Genomic DNA, 24,034 nt, shown 5'->3' with positions numbered 1-24,034 from the left:
AAGGTGCTCTTAGAGGCTGTTCCTCAATCAAAGCTTGAACTACAATTCCCAAAACAGCTCCTGGATTCCTGGATTTGTTGTCCAAAAATTGTCTTTGCCAAGATTGCTCACAGCTGGAAGAATTCTTTGGTACTGCAGATGTTTGCCAAATTTGACAATTTTCTAGAACAGTGGTTCCCAACCTTTGGCCCACAGATATTCTTCCAGAAGTCTTCACCACGAGCCATGCTGGCCAGGATTTCTGGAAGTTGTAGTCCAAGAGTGGCATATCAGCAGAGTTAGTTTTTACTAGCTTTGTTTCGTTTATTTCAATGGGATTGATTTATATATGGCTATTTTTTTCCACTCCACATTGTTCAGTCATGCTCAAAGGAACGCTAAGTTGATCAAACTGCAGATCTGAGCTGTAATTTTGACAGTGAGACGAAGCTCTGAGATTTGAATTCAGTGTTGTAGAATCAGAACCTGACATTAATGGTTCATAATTTGATTTTAATTCAATTCTATGAAGCAAATTAGTGCTGTTACAAAAACTAACACTCAGTTATGCAGGACCATTCCCTCCGCCATGGGGTGGGCCATTTCCTGCTGTTTAGGGGAGTTATTAAAATGAATTTTTCCCCACCCCACCCCTATGGAGGTAGGGCTTACTTTGTAACACCAGATAATATGTTATTCCACTGAATGTAAAAAATCCTTGTGGGATGAAACCACTAGTCCGTGTAAGCAAAGAGACATCAAGCTGACTATATATGGCACCCCAGACTCACATTAAAACGAAACTCCCTACCTTCTGCTTTAAAAATGCTGAAGAATAAATTCTCCCTAACTACTTCTAATGTCATTAACTTAAGGTTAGGCAGACGGAGCCTTCAATGTTCCTTTTTCTTTATTATTTGTTAGCCACGGAGCTTTGCTGAGCTGTTGGCACAAAGGCAGAACATGAAGAGATGCGAATCATTTTTAAAAACATACACACTGAATCAGCAGCCCTCTCCTCTCCCAGTTGTTTTGATTTAATGTACCGCTGCTGGTTGAAAGTGTATCTTAAAAGGCCATGTTTTACTTGCCTCAAATAATGTTCTGCTTCTTTGAACTTTGCCTCTTTATGAAGAACACAGTTTCCAAAAAAGAAAAAGAAAAAGGCAAAGCCAGAACTGAAAATTCCCTTGGGTCGTTCCTGCAGTCTTAATCAGCAAAGTTCTCTTCTAGCTGCACAAGTTTCCTTTCAAGAGCAGATAAAGGGCTCTGGATACCTCCCCAGAGCAGTGCATGTAACAGGGACGTGTCCATTCGACAGGGGCCCAGGAGGTGGCAGCTACGTAAAAAGGGATGGGTGACAGTCTTTGAGCAGTTTCTCAGTAACCTCCACCCAATTCATGCCCCCTCCAAATTGGGTGAGAAGCATTTTAGTGAATTTCTCCACAGGGAAGGGAATAAAACCAATAGTTTCTTGGCTCTGAGGTTCAAAATCCTGGGATATTTGATTCACACAACTCACATGTCTCGTCAATTGTCCTTGTTCCTTGTGTGTTTAGCTACAGCCTTCACAATAGTGTGTGTGTTTGGATTTTATTTATTCATTTATTAGATTTCTATCCCGCCCATCTAGACCAAGGGTCTACTCTGGGGGGTTTACAAATTAAAAAACAATAAAACCAAATACATATATTATAAGTCCAAGATGGCAAAGTATAAGTAATTAAGATACTGCAGGAGGGAAAACCTGCCCAAATAGCCAGGTTTTAAGTTTATTCCTGAAAACACCCAGAGAGGGAGCCAGGCGGATCTCCACTTGCAAGTTATTCCAAAGGCGAGGGGCCACTGCCAAGAAGGCCCTACTCCTTTTTCTTTCATTCTGGACCTCCCTCGGCGTTAGGCTCCTCAGCCACCCGGCTTGGCTGGAACGAGTGAAACAATACATTGCTTTGATATACCACTGTAATTTGGAGAGCCTTGGTGTGGAAGGGACAGTTCAGACCCATTAGCCTTACTGAAGACCTCCTTCAGGAGAAGACAAAAACTGTTAGAACGTTTATTAATATGGATCAAAACAGGTGCCTGGATTTTGGGATTGTACTGGGGTTGGTTTTCTTGCAGTCATAATGAGCACCTGCACTGCAGAATTTTCAGGTTTCAAGACTACTGTCCACACAATAACAGTGGTGAATATTCTGAGAAAATTCAGTAAATTAGCCTTGCTTATTAGGGCAGAGGTGGAAGAAAATGAAAAATCTTAAGGCAAAATACCATTGGATATTAATTTGCGCGCACAGGGACTCACAAAGGTTGTCAGGGCTAATCACAGCTAATTGACATATTCCGGGTGCACAGTCAAGCCTACGCAATGACATGTCACTCATACCTTGTCAGTTAGCCATGGCAGCTTCTGTGATTCCTCTTGCACATGTGTAAATATCTAATGGGATTCTAACTTCAGACATTTTCACAGGAGAAGAACAGTCATCTGAAAATTTTTTACTCAGTTTTAATCATTCTGTTTATGGACATTGTTCCCATGCACTTCTGTTGTGATCTGTAGTTTATCTACTATAATTTTAAAAATCACATTAAGATTTGCATCTGAATACCTATTTTTTAAAAACATTTTTCCTCTCAGTCTACATGTCCGGAAGCTACTTGGTGACCCAAGAACTCTGTCAAACAATTCAAGAACAGTAAATAAGTGTGCAATCCTAACTCAAAGATGCCATGTCTGTAGGAAGCTAAGATTAGGCATAACAGTGCCCTTCCACTTCTCGAGATACACTAAAACCCAGAAAGATGTTACCATAAGTTGAAACTGACTGGATGCCACACAATGAATTCATTAAATTAATCAACAGAAATGCTCTGTTGTGGAAGATGTACTAGCAAAAGAACCACAGAAAGGAAAAGCTGAGTGACTTCAGATCCAACCCATTTCCAGCCCAAGGAGAGATTCCCAATCCTGGAACAATCTTAAGGCAGGGGGAAGGTCCTCCAGAATTGTTTCCAACACCCCTCATAGAAGTCAAGGATCAGCTGGAATTGCATTGTGTGTTCTTATTGGCTCATTTGTTCCAAAGGGCCATATGGGCATTTATAGGAGTTGAATTCCTCATGCAACCCTGATTACCTGAGCTAGTATTGACCCCAACATAGCTGCCCACAAATATAAGACAGGGTTGGACAAGCTCTGCCCTCCAAACATGTTTTATACAACCCTCATCAACTGTAAGAAACATAGCTGGGAACGGCAGCTCAAAAATGTCTTTCAAGGTTTTTTTTAATCACCCTTGAGAGTAATGTAGCAGACAAGGAAAGTATCGTTTAGAGACTCTATTAAAGGCTTGGGATGTGGTGGCACTGTGGGTTAAACTGCAAAGCCTCTGGGCTGCAAGGTCAAAAGATCAGCAGTTTGAATCCACACGACAGAGTGAGCTCCCATCGCTTGTCCCAGCTCCTGCCAACCTAGCCGTTCGAAGGCATGTAAATGCGAGTAGATAAATAGGTACCACCTCAGTGGGAAGGCAACAGCATTCCATGTCTAAGTTGCGCTGGCCACGTGACCACGGAAACTGTCTATGGACAAACACTGGCTCTACGGCTTGGAGACGGGGATGAGCACCGCCGCTTAGAGTTGGACACGACTGGTCAATTTGTCAAGAGCAACCTTTAACTTTGCCTATGGTAAAATATGGCTACCAAGTATTTTAGCAATGTTGTGATATATCCCTTTTGTATAAACTGGAAAAGGAATTCAGTCTAAATTAAAAACAGAAACTGCCACCATTGTATTCTTTCAGTTTAATGATCGTACTCATGAGTTGGGAAAAATTGGAGCTATGAATCAGTATAACTGGATAGGAAAAGTTGTTGTCTTTTATAGTATATTCCATCCTCTTAAAATGTAATCAAGTTTTGCAATATAAAGAGATGTGTGAAAAATTGGCGAGAAGGATTCATCGGTTTGAATATTTCCCGTTGAAATGTTTACTAAGTTGTCAGCTGAGGAACTGAGGTCTAGACTGAGAAGCAGATGATTTGGAAAAATTGTTATTGCATTGCGAGTCTGCCCCTTCAGGGCCTCCAGATCATGCCTTCTCTCAGGGTGTGAGGCTAGGTCTGCAGTGTGTTGATAAATGTAGCACTCCACATAGACCAAGGAATAGATAGAGCATCAGGCTATAAAAATCTCCCCATCCCAAAAGCAGCTCCTTGCTTGGCTCTTTAGCACCAGCCCAGTTTCAGTGAAGGCCAGCTTAGGTTTGGTGAAGAACCAGTGAAAAATTCCACCTATGGCTCTTGGAAACCCATTTCCACTGGTGCTATTCTGTGCTGCCTGTTTCAGAATGGTTTTAAAATGTGTCTTTCTGGTAATAGTCTCACAGGGGTGGTCAGAGGCTGTGAATTTAACTTCTTAAAATCAGAAACTCCCAGAACCTTCCTGAGAGAGGAAAAAGTTACTTTTCTTCAGACTACAATTCCAGAAAGACCAATAGTTCTATGGCTGAAGTGTCTGGGGGTTTATGGTCGAAATTAGTTTTTTTTCCCCTTTCCCCCCTTCATCTCTGGCAAATTCTGGGAATTCTAATGCAAAAGGGTTCCTTTTCCAATGCATTTTAAAATATCCAATATGTACATTTTTCCTCATAGTCACAATGTCAGGATCTGTCTGCTGGAAATCATTATCCTTTACTCATTCTTTGCTATGCATGCATCTTTCCTTATTGCCTTCTACTGAGAAATTGTGTGTTAGCTGCAAATTAAATTTCTATCCCAGCTTTCTTTCTCAAAATGGCACTGCTTTGTAGTAGTTAGGAAGTAAAGGTTCATGAAAAGTTCTATCCAGGGCTTTGCAGTATTGTCAGCCAGTGCAAGGACATGGATTATTGGACACAAACAAGGATACTTATAGTAGATTTTCTACACCAATTTGTCAGACTATGACAGAAGATCCCAAGAAAAAAATAAACGTCTGAACCTGTGCAAGCTGCTTCTTTTGCTGACAATTGCAGAAACCTAGCAAAAGATCTTACATGCCAGATTTTCGATTCAGTTCTATGCAGTGACAAACTTTGTTGTTTTATCTGTCCTGTTGCTGCTGTCACTTCTATCACAATAGCTGGAGCCTATGGCAAGTAAGGTTACAGAACTCCTTTTATGACTCTAGAAAACTGATCTTAGGTTAAGTGTAATCATCACCACCAACATCATCTTCAAACTGCAGAAAGGGACCTTATGGATCATCATGTTCTGCTCCTGTCAAGGAGGTACAGCAGGGAAACGAACTTCCAACCTCTGGCTCTACAGCCAGATACCTAAACCACAGAGTATTCAGCAATTCACTCAATGAGCAACTGACATGTACACTCACCCTTCTGTTTGTGCATGCATGATTATGTATTCCTCAAGCACTAATTAACATGCTACCAATTTATACTCAACACACAGTAGAGGAATGAACTGTTGTTTTTACATGTTGCTGTTGTTGCTGTTGTTTAGTCATTAAATTGTGTCCGACTCTTCGTGACCCCATGGACCAGAGCACAGTAGGCCCTCCTGTCTTCCACTGCCTCCGGAGTTGGGTCAAATTCACATTGGTAGCTTCGATGACACTGTCCAGCCATCTTGTCCTCTGTCATCCCCTTCTCCTCTTGCTTTCACACTTTCCCAACATCAGGGTCTTTACCATGGAGTCTTCTCTTCTCATGAGATGGCCAAAGTATTGGAGCCTCAACTTCAGGATCTGTACTTCCAGTGAGCGCTCAGGGGGTGATTTCCTTCTAAATGGATAGATTTGTTCTCTTTGCAGTCCAGTGGACTCTCAAGAGTCTCCTCCAACACCACAATTCAAAAGCATCAATTCTTCGGTGGTCAGCCTTCTTTATGGTCCAGCTCTCACTTCCATACATTGCTACTGGAAAAACCATAGCTTTGACTAAGTGGACCTTTGTCAGCAAGGTGATGTCTCTGCTTTTTAAGATGCTATCTAGCTTTGTCATCACTTTCCTCCCAAGAATCAGGTGTATTTTAATTTTGTGGCTGCTGTCCCCATCTGCAGTGATCATGGAGCCCAAGAAAGTAAAATCTGTCACTGTCTCCATGTCTTCCCCTTCTATTTCCCAGGAGGTGATGGGACCAGTGGCCATGATCTTTGCTTTTTTGATGTTGAGCTTCAGACCATTTTTGCACTGTCTTCTTTCACTCTCATTAAGAGGTTCTTTAATTCCTCCTCACTTTCTGCCATCACAGTGGTATCATTTGTATATCTGAGGTTGTTTATATTTCTTATGGCAATCTTAATTCTGGCTTGGGATTCATCCAGTCCTGCCTTTTGCATGATGTATTCTGCATATAAATTAGATACAGTAGGTTAAAAGATTGCATGAATCCAGCTTCCAGGCATACATTCAGGATATGGGACTTTAAATGCCGGTATGTAAACCTATCAGTTCTAAAGGAAATCAACCCCGAGTGCTCATTGGAAGGACAGATCCTGAAGCTGAGGCTCCAGTACTTTGGCCATCTCATGAGAAGAGAAGACTCCTTAGAAAATACCTTGATGTTAGGAAAGTGTGAAGGCAAGAGGAGAAGGGGATGACAGAGCATGAGATGGTTGGACAGTGTCATCGAAGCTGCCAGCATGAATTTGACACAACTCCGGGAGGCAGTGGAAGATAGGAGGGCCTGGCGTGCTCTGGTCCATGGGGTCACAAAGAGTCGGACATGACTAAACAACGACGATGTGTATTTGTGGATATATGATGGTAACAAAGAGTTTTAGTGTGGCCAGGAGTTACAGATGGTCACTGTTCCATTCAGTTTCAGACTGTGTGTGAAAAACATCTAAAATGGATAATCTGCTGTTCGCAGATTCTGTAGGCATCTGTTTCTGTCAGGACTACATGAAGGAAGAGAGCCAGAGATCTTTGGCTGAGAGCTCTGCTTTTCCTAGGAGCAAGCTACTTACCAGCACACAACAAAATGTTGTGGATCTCTTATGTCCTTTGCAGAGGTTGGGGTAGGGAAGGACGTTTAAGACCTGCAGTTCCCAAAAACGTCCAGTCAGCTTGAGGTGTGGCCACATTGACTAGGTGATTCTGGCAACTGAGGTCCAAAAAAGTAACTTTTCCAACCTATAATCTTTAGGGCACCAGGCTGAATCTACCCACTTCTACTAGTGGCCCTTTGTTTTCTGTGACCCAGGGGATAAGTGAGGCAGCTTTCTACACTTCCAAATGCTTCTGGGTGGGTCTTGGGCACTGAGCATCAGCCAATGTAGACCTTGTTGAGCAATGGCCCTTCATTCTCTTCCAATATGTTTCAGTTCCCAGTCCCATGGAACTTGTGTCTTGTTGTTGTTCCAGGCAGCTCTGGTTAACACAGTATCACACAGGGAGAGAGTTTCTGTATTTTCATGATAATACCCGAAACAGAACATTGCTAAATATTTTTACTGACATATTATGGGGTACTGTTATTTGTTCCAAATACCATCGCTCATAGAATATGGTTTCCAGAATCCCATAGGCCACATAGTCACTGCTAATTGGGACATTCTGAGGATTGTCAACAAGCAGTGGCCCTCGGGTATATCTGCATTACACAGGGCTTATCAAGATATGTAGATGGGACTGATATGGGCTGGAACTATGGCCCCCTTTCCCCATTGACCCAGAATCACTCACTCCAGAATTCCAGTCAGTTTGCCTTCAGTGTAATCTGGATTCTTCCAGTTTCAGTGTCCATGTCATCTTCCTTCTTTCACCTTCTTTCCCCATTATCTGATCTGCCTCTACATTTATCTCCTTCCCTCTCTTGAAGCTGCCTCTCGCAGCCTTCACCCAGCTGTTTTGCCTTCCACAGATCACATATCCCAGAATGAACCAGACCAAAAAACAAACAAAAATAACAAAATAAATACAAACCATTCCCAAGCAAGGGAAAACAACCCTGAAGTGGAAAAGAAGATATTAATGCAAGTATCTAGTAATGACACGTGGATCTATGAAACAAACCTATTTCAATGAGCAATGGACTCACCACTTAAACAGGATTAAATAGGATGTGTGGATGAGCCCCGACAGTTATACCAGTATAATGCCAGTTTAACTCCATCTTCTTAAGTCCTTGGATTTGACAGAATGCTTTGACTTCTCTGGTGTAGTTCGAGGGAATACATTGAGCTCTCTTTCCAGTCTGTTCTATACAAAAATAATGTCATTTTGCGCAAGAACTGTAATAACGTTGCATGATATGATGTTTCTTCTGCCTTTTCTGGGTGAATCCTGTGGAGGAAAGACACCATTCTGCTCAGGAACTATTACAGTCCTGCACAGCTTGCTATTTCCTAGTTGTTCAGGAGTTTCAAGAAATCCCATGATTTTCCGGGGTGGGGTGGGGAAATCTCACACAGAGAAACTCCACTGCAAAGACAAAAGAGGAATTCCTCCTGCCTCAAGTTTCCTACCAAAAAATGGAAGTCTGCAAGGTTCACATCTTCACCACAAAGACTTTGCTGACAGTTCCTTGCTTCCCACTATCTGCTGCACAAGGTGGTTGTCCCACTGGCGTTATGTCAGGGCCAGCCCTGCTCACAGACTAGAACTCAAACCACTCAGTTGTCCGTCGCTTAACACATGCTTAGCAATTGGTCTCCTGAGCCAAAATGCTCTAAAATACGGCTAACCCTGTGGATCAAACTATATGTTACAGATAAGCTTGTCACTGGAAGCTAAAATCCATTACTGCCCCAGAGATGCTGTTCAGGCCCACCTTTGTGACTGGGTAATGATACTTGCAAATGAAGCCCGTGCTTGCCTCCCAATGACCAATCAAAGGTAGAGCAAGCTAATTCACAAAGAACAGTAGATTATGACCATCAGCTGTCTTTCTGTTCTTCAGTAATTCTCTGTTCTAAACATGAGCTATGCATAACACATCCTTTGGCCTTCATTTCCTAGTCACCCATTGGAGGGAAGGGGAGAGAGAAGGAATATTTGACTTGAGCTTGGCTTGCTCAGCAACAAATCTTTCGGGTATTTTTTTTTGCTCTGCGCTTTTTTCCACAATTAGTTGTTGACCAGGGAATTGGGCTCCCTATTCCATCTGATTCTTTCGAAGCATTTCTGACATGAAGAGGAAAATTACCTCCAGTTTCTTTCTTTTGAAGGAATGGTATTAAGGAATAAAGGCTGCTAAGTACTGAGAGCAAGCCTCCAAAGGAACAGAGCACTGCTGCTGTTATTGCTTAAGTGAAGAATGTTGTAATTAAAATCCCTTGTCTTCCCTAAGTCCATGCTGCTGCATTAGCTCTTCCCTTCCACAGGACTGTTCTCATTATTGATGTCCCTTTTAAAAAATTAAATAGCTGGGAGTGAGATCTACACGCCACAAATCAAATTGGAGAAATCTCATAAAAATAAATATTCTAAAGAATGGCAAAGCTGCGAGGTGGTTTTGTGTTTTGTTTTGGGTTGTGGGGTATTTTTTTTGGGGGGGAGGAGGGTTTTGTTTTTGTTTTTTAACCAGAAAAAAGCAGACTGTTCTATTAGTTCTCCAATTGTTTATTTATATATTTTATTGCTCCATGAGCAGAGATCCTCTTGAGAGATTAAAACGGTGGGCTAATGCACAGATGGGTCAAGATAGTTGAAAGTCATCTGAATATTAAGAATTTAAATCTTTTAGCCTCAGCGATTTGAACAGAAAGCCAATTATGGGCCTGAATTAGTTTTCAAATTAAACTGCAATTTAAAGGTTTGTGAAATTAATCCTTTAAGGCATAGCCTTGCATTTCTACATAAGCTCACAGAAAGACATGAGACTCCAAATTTACTGCCAACTGCGTCTGAGGGTGGCAGGGAGGGGGTGTGCCCTCTTACTTGATAGTGCCGCTAATGAAGAAATTGCTCTAAATCCTTGCCAGTTGCGTTGCTGGAAAAAGGACATGCAAGAATGTCACCGAATAAGTTGTTAAAATATTGGAAGGAAATGAAAGTGACAAACGTGAAAATTGCAGAGCAGTCAAATGTAAGAACTAGTCATTTTTAAAGTGCTGCTATCCTTACTAAATTCAATGTGTTCCATTAATTGCACAAACAACAGAACACGACTGAATGCTGCAATGTGATTTTGCTGGTTGGCTTTCCACACATTTATTCCTTCAGAACAGTGGTTCTCAAACTTGGATAACCCAGGTGTTCTTAGACTGTAACTTCCAGAAACTCTGGCCAGCACAGCTGGTAGTGAAGGCAACTGGGAAGCAGTCTAAGAACACCTGGGTTAACCAAGGTTGGGGGCCACTGCTTTAAGGTATTTGATTATTGATTGTCCAGAAAATTGGTTTGTATCAGTGAGCTGAAATATGAGGTGGGTGTTTCTGAAGAGCCACAAAAAGGAGAGGAGGTAAATGTGAAATTGGCATGGCAATCCAGTCTTCAGCGGGAAGGGAAGGACGGATCACCATAAAATTATAGATGCCACAGGGAAAGTGGATAAAGACAATTTCCAGAAGCATTATTTTGATGGTTTCTTTTAGCTAGAACAATCAAGAAATGTCTGGCACCTTAAAGTCTAACAGATTTATTTGGTAAAAGATGGCAGACTAGAGTTCACGCAATCAGGTGCATGAAGGAGGTGTAAATACATATAGAGAAAAATGTAAACAGTGTGATTAAAGGGCAGCAAAATGCAAAAAAAACCACCCAAAACAAAACAAAACCACCATCTGGGGCAATCTCTTTAAAGCTTCAATGTACCAAAAAATACAAAGCAGCAATGGGTAATAACTGGTGATTTAACACAATAAGGGCTGAGAAAGGTAACACCTGCAATTGAATAGGAAACCATTGTCTCTATTCAACCCTGAAGAAATTGAATAAAATGTTGTCATCCCTAATTTCGACTAATTACAGAGCAGATTTTCTCTTTTGGGGAATGGCAACTTTCAAGTCAACAACAGAGTATTCTGGGAGATGGAAATGTTTACCTACCTTGCCATTTCTGATGCTAGATTTGTGTCCATTTATTATTTCATGTCAAGACTGGGCCATTTGTCATCCAAAAGAAAGCAGAAAGATGCTGTGGTAAAATGTTAGCATAGATCACGCTGGACTTTGCACCTCGTAGTAAGATGCAGGTGAATACCTGGATGTGCCAACTTTTCCTTTGAAATAGCACAGTTACTTACTGCAGGTTGCTTTGATTGGCCACGTTCAAGGTGGCAAAAAGTTCCCATGAAGGGAAATAAGGAAAGGTGAAGAGGGATATATCCCTTTTTTTTCTTTTTTTTTCTTTTGAGATAGGGAAACTGGTCTACTTCTGCTGTCACATCCCAGTCATCCCCAGCACTTGAATTTCACCCACTAAAATGCACCTTGAACTTTAAAAAACTGAACTTTAAAATATATATTGGACATTTTAGAAATAAACTTAAACATGTGTCTCAAAGATTTAAAAACAAATTGTATTTGGAGGGAGATTGGATCATGTAATCTATTGCAAGGAGGATCTTGTGGAGAGACAAAAATAACAGGAAGAGTCTGAATGGAGAGGAAGAAGTATGTTCATTCTACAGACTTGCCTTGGGCCAAATGTCAGGGTATGAGGATGGCTGTGATATATTTCCTCGTTCAAGTGCCTGCCTCCTTGACTGACATAGTCCGCAATGCCCTGGATTTGTGACTATACTGGAAATACAGGAGATTCTTGGTGAAAAACCAGGAGTCTCCTTCTGTCTGTAGGGCAAACAAGACCTTGAGCATTAAACTTTGTGCTAGTTAAGTTTATTCTGCACCCAGTGCTTTATTCTAAAAACCCCAGGCCTCCTATTACAAGGACTCAGCATTACACTGCAGTTCCTTGCTTTCAGTGGTTTCGGCTGTAACCAGCTATGATGAATGTGAGTTATCTCTGTAAATCACACTGAGCATTCATCACCTCCCACTGTCTTTTTTCCATCCCCATCCCTTGCTAAAGAAAACTATGATCAGGAACCTACAAACTCCTGTACAAAAAGGTCTGTTTATTTTCTTAAGCAAACCTTTTCTTTTATGGACAGAAGCGGGTATCCTATTAGTCACTCTCAACAGGGGTGCTTGTTGCCTTATTTCCAGACTCTCTTTGGGCTAATTTGTTGTTTTCATCCTCATTAAGGTGTCTCCCTGCTCCTTTCAGGAAGCTAAGGATGCAGTGTCTGCAGCAATTAGGAAACAACTTCTTTTCTTAATTAGGTTAGCTTCTTGAAAGGTCAAAATATGCCATTGATTATAACAAATAATGGCAAACAAAAATGCCAGAAGCTTCCGGTTAGATCTTAATAGAATGCTGTGTCAAAGGGCTACTGCTGTTTTCTGCTTATGCAGATCTTTGTTTGCAGGAGATGTTGCTCTTTTTAAATAACGGATCATGCAGCTTCAGTTCATAGGATCTGGTGTTAGGCAGAGTAGTGGAACAGCTGGTCTCCATTATTTATTTAGGAAAAAGTGCCACAGGGACAATTTGAAAAAGGAGGAGGTTGTAGGAAGCCCAGATTCCTTTGCTATCAAAATGGCTCATTGCCATCTTCTACGACCGACTGTAGTAGTTGCTCATCCACACAGTGATTTTACCTTTGGCATGGGCAACTGGGAGACCAGATGTTCCTACTTTGGGGGTCACACTTGACTAAAGAGTCATCCACTGCTGGCCCCTCCCAATCCAGCCTCATACATTTTATCAGAATAACTTAAGCTTGATTGGGAATTTATAAAGTCACAAAAACCACTAGCCTGTTTCTAAACATTCATGGGGAGGGAAGTTATAGTAATGTTCATGATTCCATCTCCTGACCAGATGTCTCCTGACCAGATTGCCTGAGGTGGTCTGATGTGTGAGTTGGGAGAGATCTCCCTTAAAAGGTGTTTTGAGCTACCATCACTCCTACACTATGAGCATGCCACAACCTGCCCAGTTACAACGGAAGGATGGACTTACAGTTCAAGATATTTGTAAGGCAGAAAGGTGGAGAAGGCTGGTCTAAGCAGAACCTATGAGAACATAATGCTTTATCTGTACAGGTTCTCTGTGTATAACGGGGAACCATGCTTGTAATCATGGTCAATAAGTCTCTCTGTTATCCCATAGTAAACGGGACTCTGGGCTTCCATGATTCTGAATACTGGAGCTTTGGAGGAAAAAAAAGATGGATTGCAACTTCCAGAATTGTAGTACAAAAAAAGTATATTTTTCCAAGCTCTAATTATTTCTGGTAATGGTTGATACCCCATTTTTCGGGCTACCTCATGCAGATATAGCATACATATTCTTCACATAGAGGCTGTCAGATGTATCATTCACATGTTTAGAGGTTAACAGAGGGGCAGCCCAACTATTAGGCTAATAAGGTAAAGGTTCCCCTTGACATTTAGGCCAGTCATGTCCGACTCTAGGACACAGTGTTCATCCCCGTTTCCAAGCCGTAGAGCCAGCATTTATCCATAGACAGTTTCAGTGGTCACGTGGCCAGCGCAACCAGACATGGAACGCCGTTACCTTTCCGCCATGGTGGTACTTATTTATCTACTTACATTTGCATGCATTCGAATTACTAGGTTGGCAGGAGCTGGGACAAGTGACGGGAGCTCACTCTGTCGCATAGATTCAAAGTGCTGTTCTTTGCAGCCCAGAGGCTTTGTGGTTTAAACTGCAGTGCTATCACATCCCTTTTATTATTATTAGGCTAATAATAATTATTAAAATAATTGTGTGCAGTCAAGTCAATGTCAGCTTATGGGGTGACCCATGGTGTAGTGGTTAAACTGTAGCATTGCAGCAAAAACTCTGCTCATGGTCAGCATTCAATACCAACAGATCTGACAGCCAGCTCAAGGTTGACTCAGCCTTCCATCCTTCTGAGTTCGGTAAAATATGTATCCAGCTTCCTAGGGCAGCAATGTGTAGCCTGCATAATTAAAAAACTGTAAACTGCCCAGAGACTCCTTTAAGCACCATATAAGAACATATAAGAATATATACCCTTTGCTTTGCTTTGGTGACTCCTTCCACGGTTTTCCAGGCAGAGAACATGCAGAAGTGGTTTACCATTCCTTTCTTATCAGGGAATCCTAGGACTGTGTAGCTTGCCCAAGGCCACACAGGCTGGCTTTTCTCCCAAGAGGCACAGTGAGAAATCAACTGCCAACCTCTAGCTCCACAGCTAGATACCTAAGCCACGGAGCTGTCCAGCCAGAGTATTCTCTACCTTGCTCTGGGCACACTTGCCAAGGCTTTGCTGGACCACTGGACAACTGGACCAGTTGTATCCCACACGCTGGACACCAATCAATGTGACAACCCCAGACCTACTGGGATATGCCACAGTTTCACTAAGCTGCCACCAACCATTCCCTGTAAGAAGTCACACAGACCAGGGATGGATTTTTAACAAATAAAGGAATTAGGTTTATTTAAATAACACACAGGGAAAATAAAATGATCAATTGAATAAGATACAGTAACGTGGCTTAGTCTCACTCATACATACACCAGTTTGGTTCAAACAGAACACCTTTAAATAAAGCACCGACCCTGAACCTATCAGTTCTGGCTAACCCTACAGACACCTGAACCTATCAGGTTGGTACTGACTGACACACAGTAGTACCCTGTCTGACACACAGACTTCCACTCCAGCTTCTTCTCTCAGCTCTCCTTCAGCTCTCCCTCAGCTCTCCTTCTTACTTCTCCACACAGACTCCACATATATATACAGTACAGCCCCTCCTCCTGATGTCCCGCCTTCCACTCCCCATAGGATGGAACTTTCCCTCCAAACCCATGACAGACAGGTAACATCAGTGCTGTATGTAACAAGTATACCCACAATTTGTGAATTTTGTTGTATGTATGTACAGTGTATATACATTCAATGACAATAAATTGTAATTGATTGAAGGAATCCTAAACACATTTGCAAATGAAAAAGATAGCGGTTGAAACCCTGCAGTAAGTCACAACTAGAGTAGGGCTATTGAATCAATGGAACTTACAGAGGAGTTGACTTACTGGGCCTTGTGAGGGGCTGCTTGAGCCAGAGGAGGTGAGGGAAGGGAGCAGCAGTCCACCTTTTTAAAATGTAGGGATGGGGACTTGAGTCATGGGCCTTCCTGTCAAGTCGGATTTAAGTCACACTGGTGACTCAACTTGAACTCGACTCTGGTGGGGGTTTTTCCCCCAATGATTCGGACTCGTTGCAAGTTAGAACACACCCTTTTTTCTGGGGGGAAACTTATTTTTAATATATCTGTAAAGATTCTCAGTCACCCTGGTGAGGGTATCTGGAAGCTGAGTCATAGCAGTTGGACTTCTTTCTTATTAGGTTGAAATGTTTCGCTACTCATCCAAGTAGTTGCTTCAGTAGCTTCTTGTTTTCAATAGGGACTCAGGCTTGGGGCTCAAGACTTGGTACCAAATATTTGGACTCAGACTTGGGTCTGGAACCCAAGGACATGGCAACGTCCCTCTTAAAATGCCATCTTTTATGGTTCATGTAGGTAATGGAACTCTGAAGTCCTCACCACCCAAAGCACAAGAAGCAAGATGGAATCCACTCTCAGTTTTTGCCTCCATGCCCTGCCCAATATGGCGAATTTATGATAAGCAAGGGAAGGACGTTGGAGAGAAAGTGGCAGACAGGAGAAGTGGCACTGAGCCACTTTCGGCCATGAGCTGAGTCAAAATTAGAAGTGGAGTCACAATTGGGTCATAATGGCTTTTGGGATTTCTGAAGCTCACTTGATTTCTCAAACCCCTCCTCATTTCTGAAGCCCTTCTCAATCCTGAAAGTGTTGTCTCTCTCCCTCAAATTCCCCTGTGCATGGCATGTATTCTGCAAGCTATCACATATTCAGAGACGGAATGGCCAGAAGGCAAACTTTCCATCATTACAAATCCATTAATAATATTGGTTAATGAAGATTGAATGTAACACAGCTGCTGCTACATACCTGCCTACAACAGTTTTTAATGTTATGTTATTTTATTTTTATAATGGGGGGTTAATTAAATTAACTATCATGTAGTTTAGAAATTAGACTGAAAAGGTTAAGCAACCCCTAAAGATTAGGCAATAACAGTCATTTGTAAACATTTTCTACTGCCGCAAAGTAAAAAAACCTATTGTTTTATGTTTAGAGCACAGCGCTAGACAAAGCGCCATTGAGAAAAGGTTAAATATTGCTCGAGGCCATAAAGAGCAAAGTGGAAATTTTTTTTCAGAGGGGTAAGCCTCTTGATAAATGCCCCATTACCACTTGATTTTAACATGCATTAAGACTAACTAAGGACCATCAATCTTGCTCTTTACCTAGGTTGGTATAATGACCATTCAAGTGCACCTATAAAAATAAAGCATTTGGTGATTGTTCTTGAAATAGTTTGGAACTTCAGAGGCAGTCATCTCCATTATTGGACATGATTCTTGTAGCGTCCTTTCCTTTTGGAAAGGATCATTCTTGGCAATAAATCCCCATGAGTGAAAGAAATGAGCCTTCTGTGGGGCAGCCACTCCCCACCCTCCAAGCCAGAGAAAGGAAATTCAGGTAGTTCAAACCATGACTCCCCTCATAACTACCCAGACTTGTCATAGCCCTCACAATTGGGTGGTATCAAGGAGCCAATCCACTGAGGCTCCCAGATATAGCTTTTTATTGGTGACGCCTTGTCTGGATATTGTTGTTCCCAGGGAAACTAGCCCCGTCTATACATGCATCATAGGGAAGATCTTTCCCTTCTCACAAGTGTTATGACAACTGTTCATAGAACTTTTAGATCTCAGTGATTTTTTTTAAAAAAATGCCATTTCATTTCATTTTAGCTTTATGTGATACTATGCCTTTTATTGATGATATTACCATGGTTTTATTATGTGCTGTTTTGATTCCTTGGTTGCGGTGGCCATGATTTCTGGGAGTTGTAGTCGAAAAACAACTCAAGGTTTAGAGAACCACTGCTCAAATGGAATAACTTTATAGAACAGTCCTACGCATGGTTACTTAGATGTCTCACCATAATGAACAAAGACTGCTTTTATTAAGTGTTTATAGGAATCCAGTGTTAGTTAAATCAGTGGTTCTTAACCTTTGTTACTCGGATGTTTTTGAACTACAACTCCCAGAAACCCCAGCCAGCACAGTTGGTGGTGAAGGCTTCTGGGAGTTGCAGTCCAAAACTCCTGAGTAACCCAAGGTTAAGAACCAGTGAGTTAAATGAACGTGATGCGGAGGAATGTAGGTCGAGGATACTGATAGGGGTTGTGTGTGTTTCATGTGTTAGAGCTCAGTGTTTACCTGTTTGCTGTCTCCAAAGATACCATATTTTTCCGTGTATAAGATGCTCCCATGTATAAGACGCCCCCACCCCACTTTTCTAATCCAAAATTAAGAACTCTAAGTGGGGCTTAGCAAGTGCAGGAGGAAAGGGATCAAAGCACTGCAGGATCACTTTGATCCCTGCTTTCCCCTCCACCTGTTTTTGTTCTCTCAGCTTACAGTACTTCCGTTTATAGGACGACCCTCAATTTTTAGTCTGAAGATTTTAGACAAAAGTATAGTCTTATACACAGAAAAATATGGTAATTCAAGAGAATGGCTTAAAAAATACTAGCCAAGAGTTTGGCTATTGGTATACAAATCATTAGCTTTCACAGTCACTGTGCCTTCTCTTAATATTCAGTTAATGAAACAGTGCAAGCTCTGGCAAATGAAAAACATAAATTCAAAAGCTTCTAAATATTGTCTTTTAATGCTGTAAGCCACCTTGGGTCCTTTTTAAGGACAAAAGCAGGGTAAAAATACTAAATAAATATTTTTAATATATTGCATGCCAATATATATTTTAATATATTGTATGCCACCCACAAAATCTGGGTAGAATAAAAAAGTGCAGTACATTTAAAAATCACACCTTCAGTCTAACCAGCTTATCACTGAACTGTAGGCTCAGTAGTAAACTGGATTTTAATTCAGATGCTAGGGAACCCATAGTTTATCTTCTAGCCATCACAGAACACTTTCCACCTTCTTTTGCTACTGCCCTTGAAATCATACCTGCTGTAGCACATCCTAAGGTAATATAAATTGGAAGCTCAGATTTATAGGGCCATTTGATATGGCAGTTGCTCCATTAACCTAGAAGTACAAACTTGAATGTACTAACCTGGTCCATCAATACAGTGCACAGCATAAAAAAAATTTACTTCACTCGTTCATTCATTTATTTGTTAAATTCAGCATATATTAAGCAGAAGTTAACCCCCTCCCATGGCAACCAGCATAAATCAAATCAGAAGTGTGCAAATCTGTGTTTTTGAGCTACAAGTTATAGAATTTGGAATTCTGGGGGTTGTAATCCAAGACTACAAATCTATATACCAATAAATGTAATAGTAGGCAATGTAAAGGCAGATAAAAATACTTCCGCCTCAGAATAACTCTGTGAGGTTGATCAGGCTTGCAGCTCAATCGGTTTAGAAAAACAGCACAAAAAATAAGTGCTGAGAGGAATCACTCTAAATGGTCAGAAACAAGCTCAGTGATTTGGAAGGGTGTGCAATGCTCCCTCTTGTGCCTGTGTAATTTTGTTAATTGAACAGAGACATAAAGCACCTCTCGTGCCCCCTATAGACCAGTTCCCCAAGACTCGTTTGGACAGACTCTTCTTCAGTGGGACCAGCCTTTTTTTTCATTTTCTGCACATTCTCCATTTAGCAACATGAGACCAGATCACTGGTAAGAATCCATCAAGAATCCATCAAGACTCATTGTCTCATGGAGTGCCACCTAGCAACAGGTGCATGGGGAGGATGAGATGGAACAAACCAGGCAAATTAGGAATCCCTTCATTAACTGTTAGCTTCTGTCCCTTTGCTTTTAGGTAAGTTTGAAGTCACAGTGGAAAAATACAACATTTGCAAAAGGGAATGAGAGGAGATGGCAGGTAGGGCCCCCCTGCTGTTACTTGGACTTTATTCTCCAGCACAAAAGGCATTTAAGTTGTCTCTTGGTAATTTACAAAAACAGCAAGGTTGCTGACCCAAAGCAATTGAAACCATCACATGTCCGTGGGCTCAATGATACAAGTTTTTATCATCCTGCAGTGCAAGGGAAGGAACAAGCAGAGCTGTCCACAGCATATGTGTCAGTCTGGATGATCCTGATCCAGATGACATGCTCTCTCTCTCTCTCTCTCTCTCACACACACACACACACACACACACAGAGAGAGAGAGAGAGAGAGAGAGAGAGAGAGACAGAGAATCTGTTGTGTGGCACCATACAAGGAGCAGTTTTGCTCTGCAGAGAGAACTAAAATGAATGCTCTGGAGAAGAATAGGTGATTGTGTTCCTGTGACAGACTGTAACCCTGCCTCATAGAAGTGACTCTTATGTCTTCCTTTTGCCCCTTTGAACCATGTCTAATTCTTGACCAGTGCAGGATTTTGCACTCTCTCTGTGTGTACGTGTGTGTGTGCACATGATGATGATGATTTTTCCCTTTTTTAATGTTTTGTTTTGTTTTTGCGGAGGGACACCACAGTCTTCTCTTCGAAAAGGACCTTGTACCCTATGTCATAGCAGAATGGGTGGCAGACATGCCACTTGCCCTAGATGCTAAAATGGCTACTTACAGCTCTACCACACTCCGGTGATCTTTCACTTAAAAACAAAGAGCTTTTCTTCCATGGGCCATGCAATTATTAGTGACAAACATTATGACAGGCAATGGTGGCAGCAGGGCTTATTCTGCAGTCTATTTATGGCAGGGTTCTGTCTACTGGTTTCCTTCCTGTGGGGAGGGAGGAATCTGTAAGGATGCAGTCCTTCTCCTGAGATTGATCTGGCTTAGATGGAGTCTAGTTCAACCAGCTGCCCACTGCCATTCCTGTACCTTCATCCCTTGCTGTATTCAGAAGAGGGACCTGCTTAACGGCTGGTCCATCCTTCATGGAGAATGTCCTAGACAGCCTTGTTCTCCAAGCTCCAATGGCTTGGCTCTCCAGGGTCCTTTGCTAGCAGCATAAAAACCCTCTAAATTCCCCCAGTACCCATAAGGGGAGACTCTGGCCTGTTCTGTAAAGTGGAGACCTGCTCCCTTTTGTGAAGCCAGCACTGCTTCCTGCAGATAGGAAGCAGGGGCACCAGCACAGTGAAGGGTGGGAAGAAAGAGATAGTAAGGGAGTAAGCAACTGAGGATGGCAGTGAAGGGTGAATTCAGTTGGCCAACTTCTCTTGCCTCCGGTGGAGAGAGTGAGCTTGAGCCACCCTGTTCTAGCTCCTCTTCTGTTCACTCCTCGCCTCCTTCCCTCACTTGTCTCACTGCCACTTATACTACTTAGTGGTTATAAGCACTGCAAGCACAGACTTCTACCTCTGTTTGACAGATTTTATTGATATTACTTCAAAGTTCTTCTGTGTGTGTGTGACTGAGTGCAGGGAAATCGCCCCGGAGGGAGACCACAGCTGTGATACAATGAGATCTGCAAGCGGGATTTGAAGGCCTTAGGAATGGACTTCAACAGATGGGAAACCCTGACATCTCAGCATTCAGCCTGGAGGCAGGCAGTGCATCATGGCTTCTCTCAATTTGAAGAGACCCTTGTCCAGCAGGCTGAGGCAAAGAGGCAGTCCTGAAACCAGCAAAATCAGGGAGCTGGACAGGGGACAGATTGGATTTGTCTTCAGTGTGAAAGGGATTGTCACTCTCCAATTGGCCTCCTCAGCCACACTAGATGCTATTCCATGTCCTCCATGCAGAGCACATTACCATAGTGTCTAGAGACTGAAGGATGTGTAATGTGTGGTTGAGAGACCAAGCAGCACTTTTCAAAAAAATACAATGCAAAAATATGCTTCTTTCCTTCCTTAGTGCAGGGATGGGCAACGTGTGGCCTGAAGACTTTATATAGCCCCCGGGGGCATTTTGCAGAACCACTCCCAGCACACTGGGGCCTCTTAAGTCCCCAATTTTGCAATTTTGTCATGTTTCCCAGGGGAAACCTTGCTCCCTAGGGCCCACACATGGGCTTTTTTTTTAATTGTTCATTAGGGAATGTGGCTTTTACACTCCCAGTTCTTATTTAAACCCATCTTTCAAATGACAAAAGCCCTTAGTAGTAACCATTACAGCAACAGCAACACAATGAGATGTGCAAATTAGTCTTTCTGGCTACTGTCTCTTCTTTAGATTTTCTCCTTTAGAAACAAAGCCCTGGGCTACCAGCAAAACTGAAAAAATGATTCCCAGCCCTGATGAGATTTGCCCACTTCTGCCCTAATAAGTGTAGGTTACAACCAGAATATCCAGAGAAAACCCAGGATTATTTATAGTTGAGAGGTTAGGGAAATAAAGAATCAAGAAATGAGGAATGTACAAGATGGAGACACAATATGCCAAACCTCTGCACACACACACACACACACACACACACAGAGAGAGAGAGAGAGAGAGAGAGAGAGAGAGAGAGAGAGAGAGAGAGAGAGAGAGAGAGAGAGAAAAGGGGGATGGGAATAGATGCACATTACATAAAAATGATTTTTAGTGAAAACATACCATAGCTAATGCAATGAGTTTGTAGATAAAAGTGTGGAAACACAAAATAGCAACAACACCTGAGTATAACATTTGCATTCATCTAGATAGCCATGTGTAGAGGACAGTGTCATCCCTAGCTGGGGATCACATATGTAGGAAACTGCCCTCAGCTTATGAGTGGATCAGTTATGTCATGTTGTGGCTTTTTCAGTGTGTCAGCAGTATACAGGCCTTTCCCTAAATTGAAGTACTCTCTTTGCAGCTCTGAAATTACCCTAACTGATCAATGATAAATGACCTTCTTGGATTCAAGGAAGTAACCAGTGAACATGTATTTTTCTTCCTAAATGGGTTGATTGGTATTTGCTTCTTGGCATTCCCCACTAACGTGAGAACTGCCAGGGCTTTGATCAATGAACTGCAAAGGCTTCTTGGTTGCCTTTAGCAGTCTCTCTAAGAACCAAATAACAGCTGCATTTGGCTGAACCAGACCTAGGACTCATTTCATAGTTTATTTTCGGTATATATTTTCAATCCCATTCTTTTCTTAAAGGATTTAACATGGCATATACTGCCAGCCCCCACTAGCACACTTTTTATCTTTACAACAAGCTTGTGATACTGGCAAGGCCAACAAAGTCATTAAAGGTCTACATTTACTCCAGAGATCTTCTAGGCTTTGAGGGGCTTTTGAGCTCAGTTCTCCCTTGTCAAAGGTTAGAGTCTAAACTTTAGGTCTTCTGTCTATTACTCCACTCTGGCATAGATCAGGACTGTGTGTTGTATCTTGTGTTGTTCCAGCCCAGGAGTATGTCTGCAGTACACATTTATAACAGTATGATTTACTTGCTTCCTAGACTGTCAAGAGGGTGGACACAATCTGAATTCTATAACTCTCATATTAACAGGTGGCTGGAGTTGCATGCTCACATTTTAAAAGTGAGCACTGGAAAAGATGCACATTTTGTCTGGCTTCTTGTTCAATATGATGTATGCAGAGTTCCAATGACAGAAACTGCCAAAAGAATCTGATGTCCCATGCGATTGTGTACCTGACAGCATGACTGTTGCAAAGTTTTGAATGCTGGTTAACTTCCTCTAGCTGCACAGCAGAAGTGAAGGGATTCACAGAGCAAAATAACTGCAACATCCTCAGTGTAGTCTACCCTTTTTTTTCTCATTAACTGGCACTTAATGCCTCAACAACTCACTCTGAGACATTAATAGTAGAAAGAATTTTTAAAAGGTTTCCTTGACTGCAAACTGGCAAACATGACTGCTTTCAACAAGAGAATTCAACAGACTCTAGAATGGGAAAAAGACAGAGCAGAGAGGTAGGGCTCTCTTGGAATTCAACGACAGGGAATTGGTTACTGCTGGACAGATTGACAGTCACCCTAGACCAGAAAAGTCCCCACCTACTAGAGGCAGCATGGAAGGTTGTAAAAACTTGTGAAAGTGAACTTTCTAGGTATGCAATCCTTACACTGGGCAGTTCTTTGTATAAATAGTAGCCATTTTTCTCCACCACACAAAAATGTTCAAAATGCCCTTCTATTTTTATGGGTGGCAAATGACCCCCTAAAGCCAAGGGCTTTACTTTTGTGTTAGTGGGGGCTGATCGTGTCTGTCGTGCTGAAAATATATAGATGAAATATAGATAGCTCAGGAGGTGCATCCATCTTACCGTCTTACTCATGGGTATTCTAGGCCCATCCACAAAGATCATTATGATTGATTCCATTATCATCTCTGCTTTTCCATGAAGGAACATATGTAATGACGGTGACAGCAAATGATGCCGATGACAGCACCACAGCCAACGGGATGGTGAGGTACCGGATTGTGACGCAAACCCCACAGAGCCCGTCCCAGAACATGTTTACCATTAACAGTGAGACAGGAGACATCGTGACAGTAGCTGCTGGGCTTGACAGAGAGGTAAGAGAAAGCAAAATGGAAGTGCATAGTGTTTTATGGTCACCAGCTGCCATCAGATCCATCTCATAGCCATGCAGTGAGTTCACTTGAACCAGTACCAATAAATGCGTGGATGCATGGTGGCTATTTTCTCGTGGCCAACTAAACGGGACAAGCCCTAATCTCCTACAACTTTCTGTGTAAATTTATTTAAATTAGAGAGGTTCACCTTAAAAAAAACATATTGAGGCTAAAATGAAGTATTCAACTGGCATTATCATTTCCCACCCATCCCACTTACCTAGTGACGAGTCTGGGTGGACCCCAAGACACTCTCACGTCTGGCTCCAAGCATTTGGCACGGGGTTGGGTGCAGTTCTACTCTGGAGGCAGGATCATGTGGGGAGTTTGATGGTGGTGGTGCAATGTGTCAAGTGTTGTGAGAGAATTTCCAGGAGGAAAGAAACCTCCAGGGGGACAGGGGAGCAAAAGGTTGCTTCATCTCGATCTTGAACATGAACTCGCACCTCAGCTTTTTTTCTGTGATGCAGAGTGAAGG

At 42.1% G+C, this 24,034-nt stretch overlaps 1 protein-coding gene across 8 annotated transcripts in view; it reads left to right on the top strand.

Annotated features, from left to right (window-relative positions):
- CDH4 (cadherin 4) overlaps positions 1 to 24,034 on the top strand; it is a 954,442-nt gene that overhangs the window by 798,123 nt on the left and 132,285 nt on the right. For all 8 annotated transcript variants that reach the window (XM_072996786.2, XM_078392123.1, XM_072996789.2 and 5 more), the window contains one exon: positions 23,324 to 23,496. In XM_072996786.2, the coding sequence (XP_072852887.2) occupies positions 23,324 to 23,496 (173 nt within the window). The remainder of the gene's footprint in view (positions 1 to 23,323; positions 23,497 to 24,034) is intronic.

The sequence above is a fragment of the Pogona vitticeps genome, chromosome 4 (assembly GCF_051106095.1).
Source record: "Pogona vitticeps strain Pit_001003342236 chromosome 4, PviZW2.1, whole genome shotgun sequence".
In the NCBI taxonomy this organism is placed as follows: domain Eukaryota; kingdom Metazoa; phylum Chordata; class Lepidosauria; order Squamata; family Agamidae; genus Pogona; species Pogona vitticeps.
Note: the sequence above shows the minus strand (reverse complement) of the source record. Positions and strands in the feature narration are given on the sequence as shown.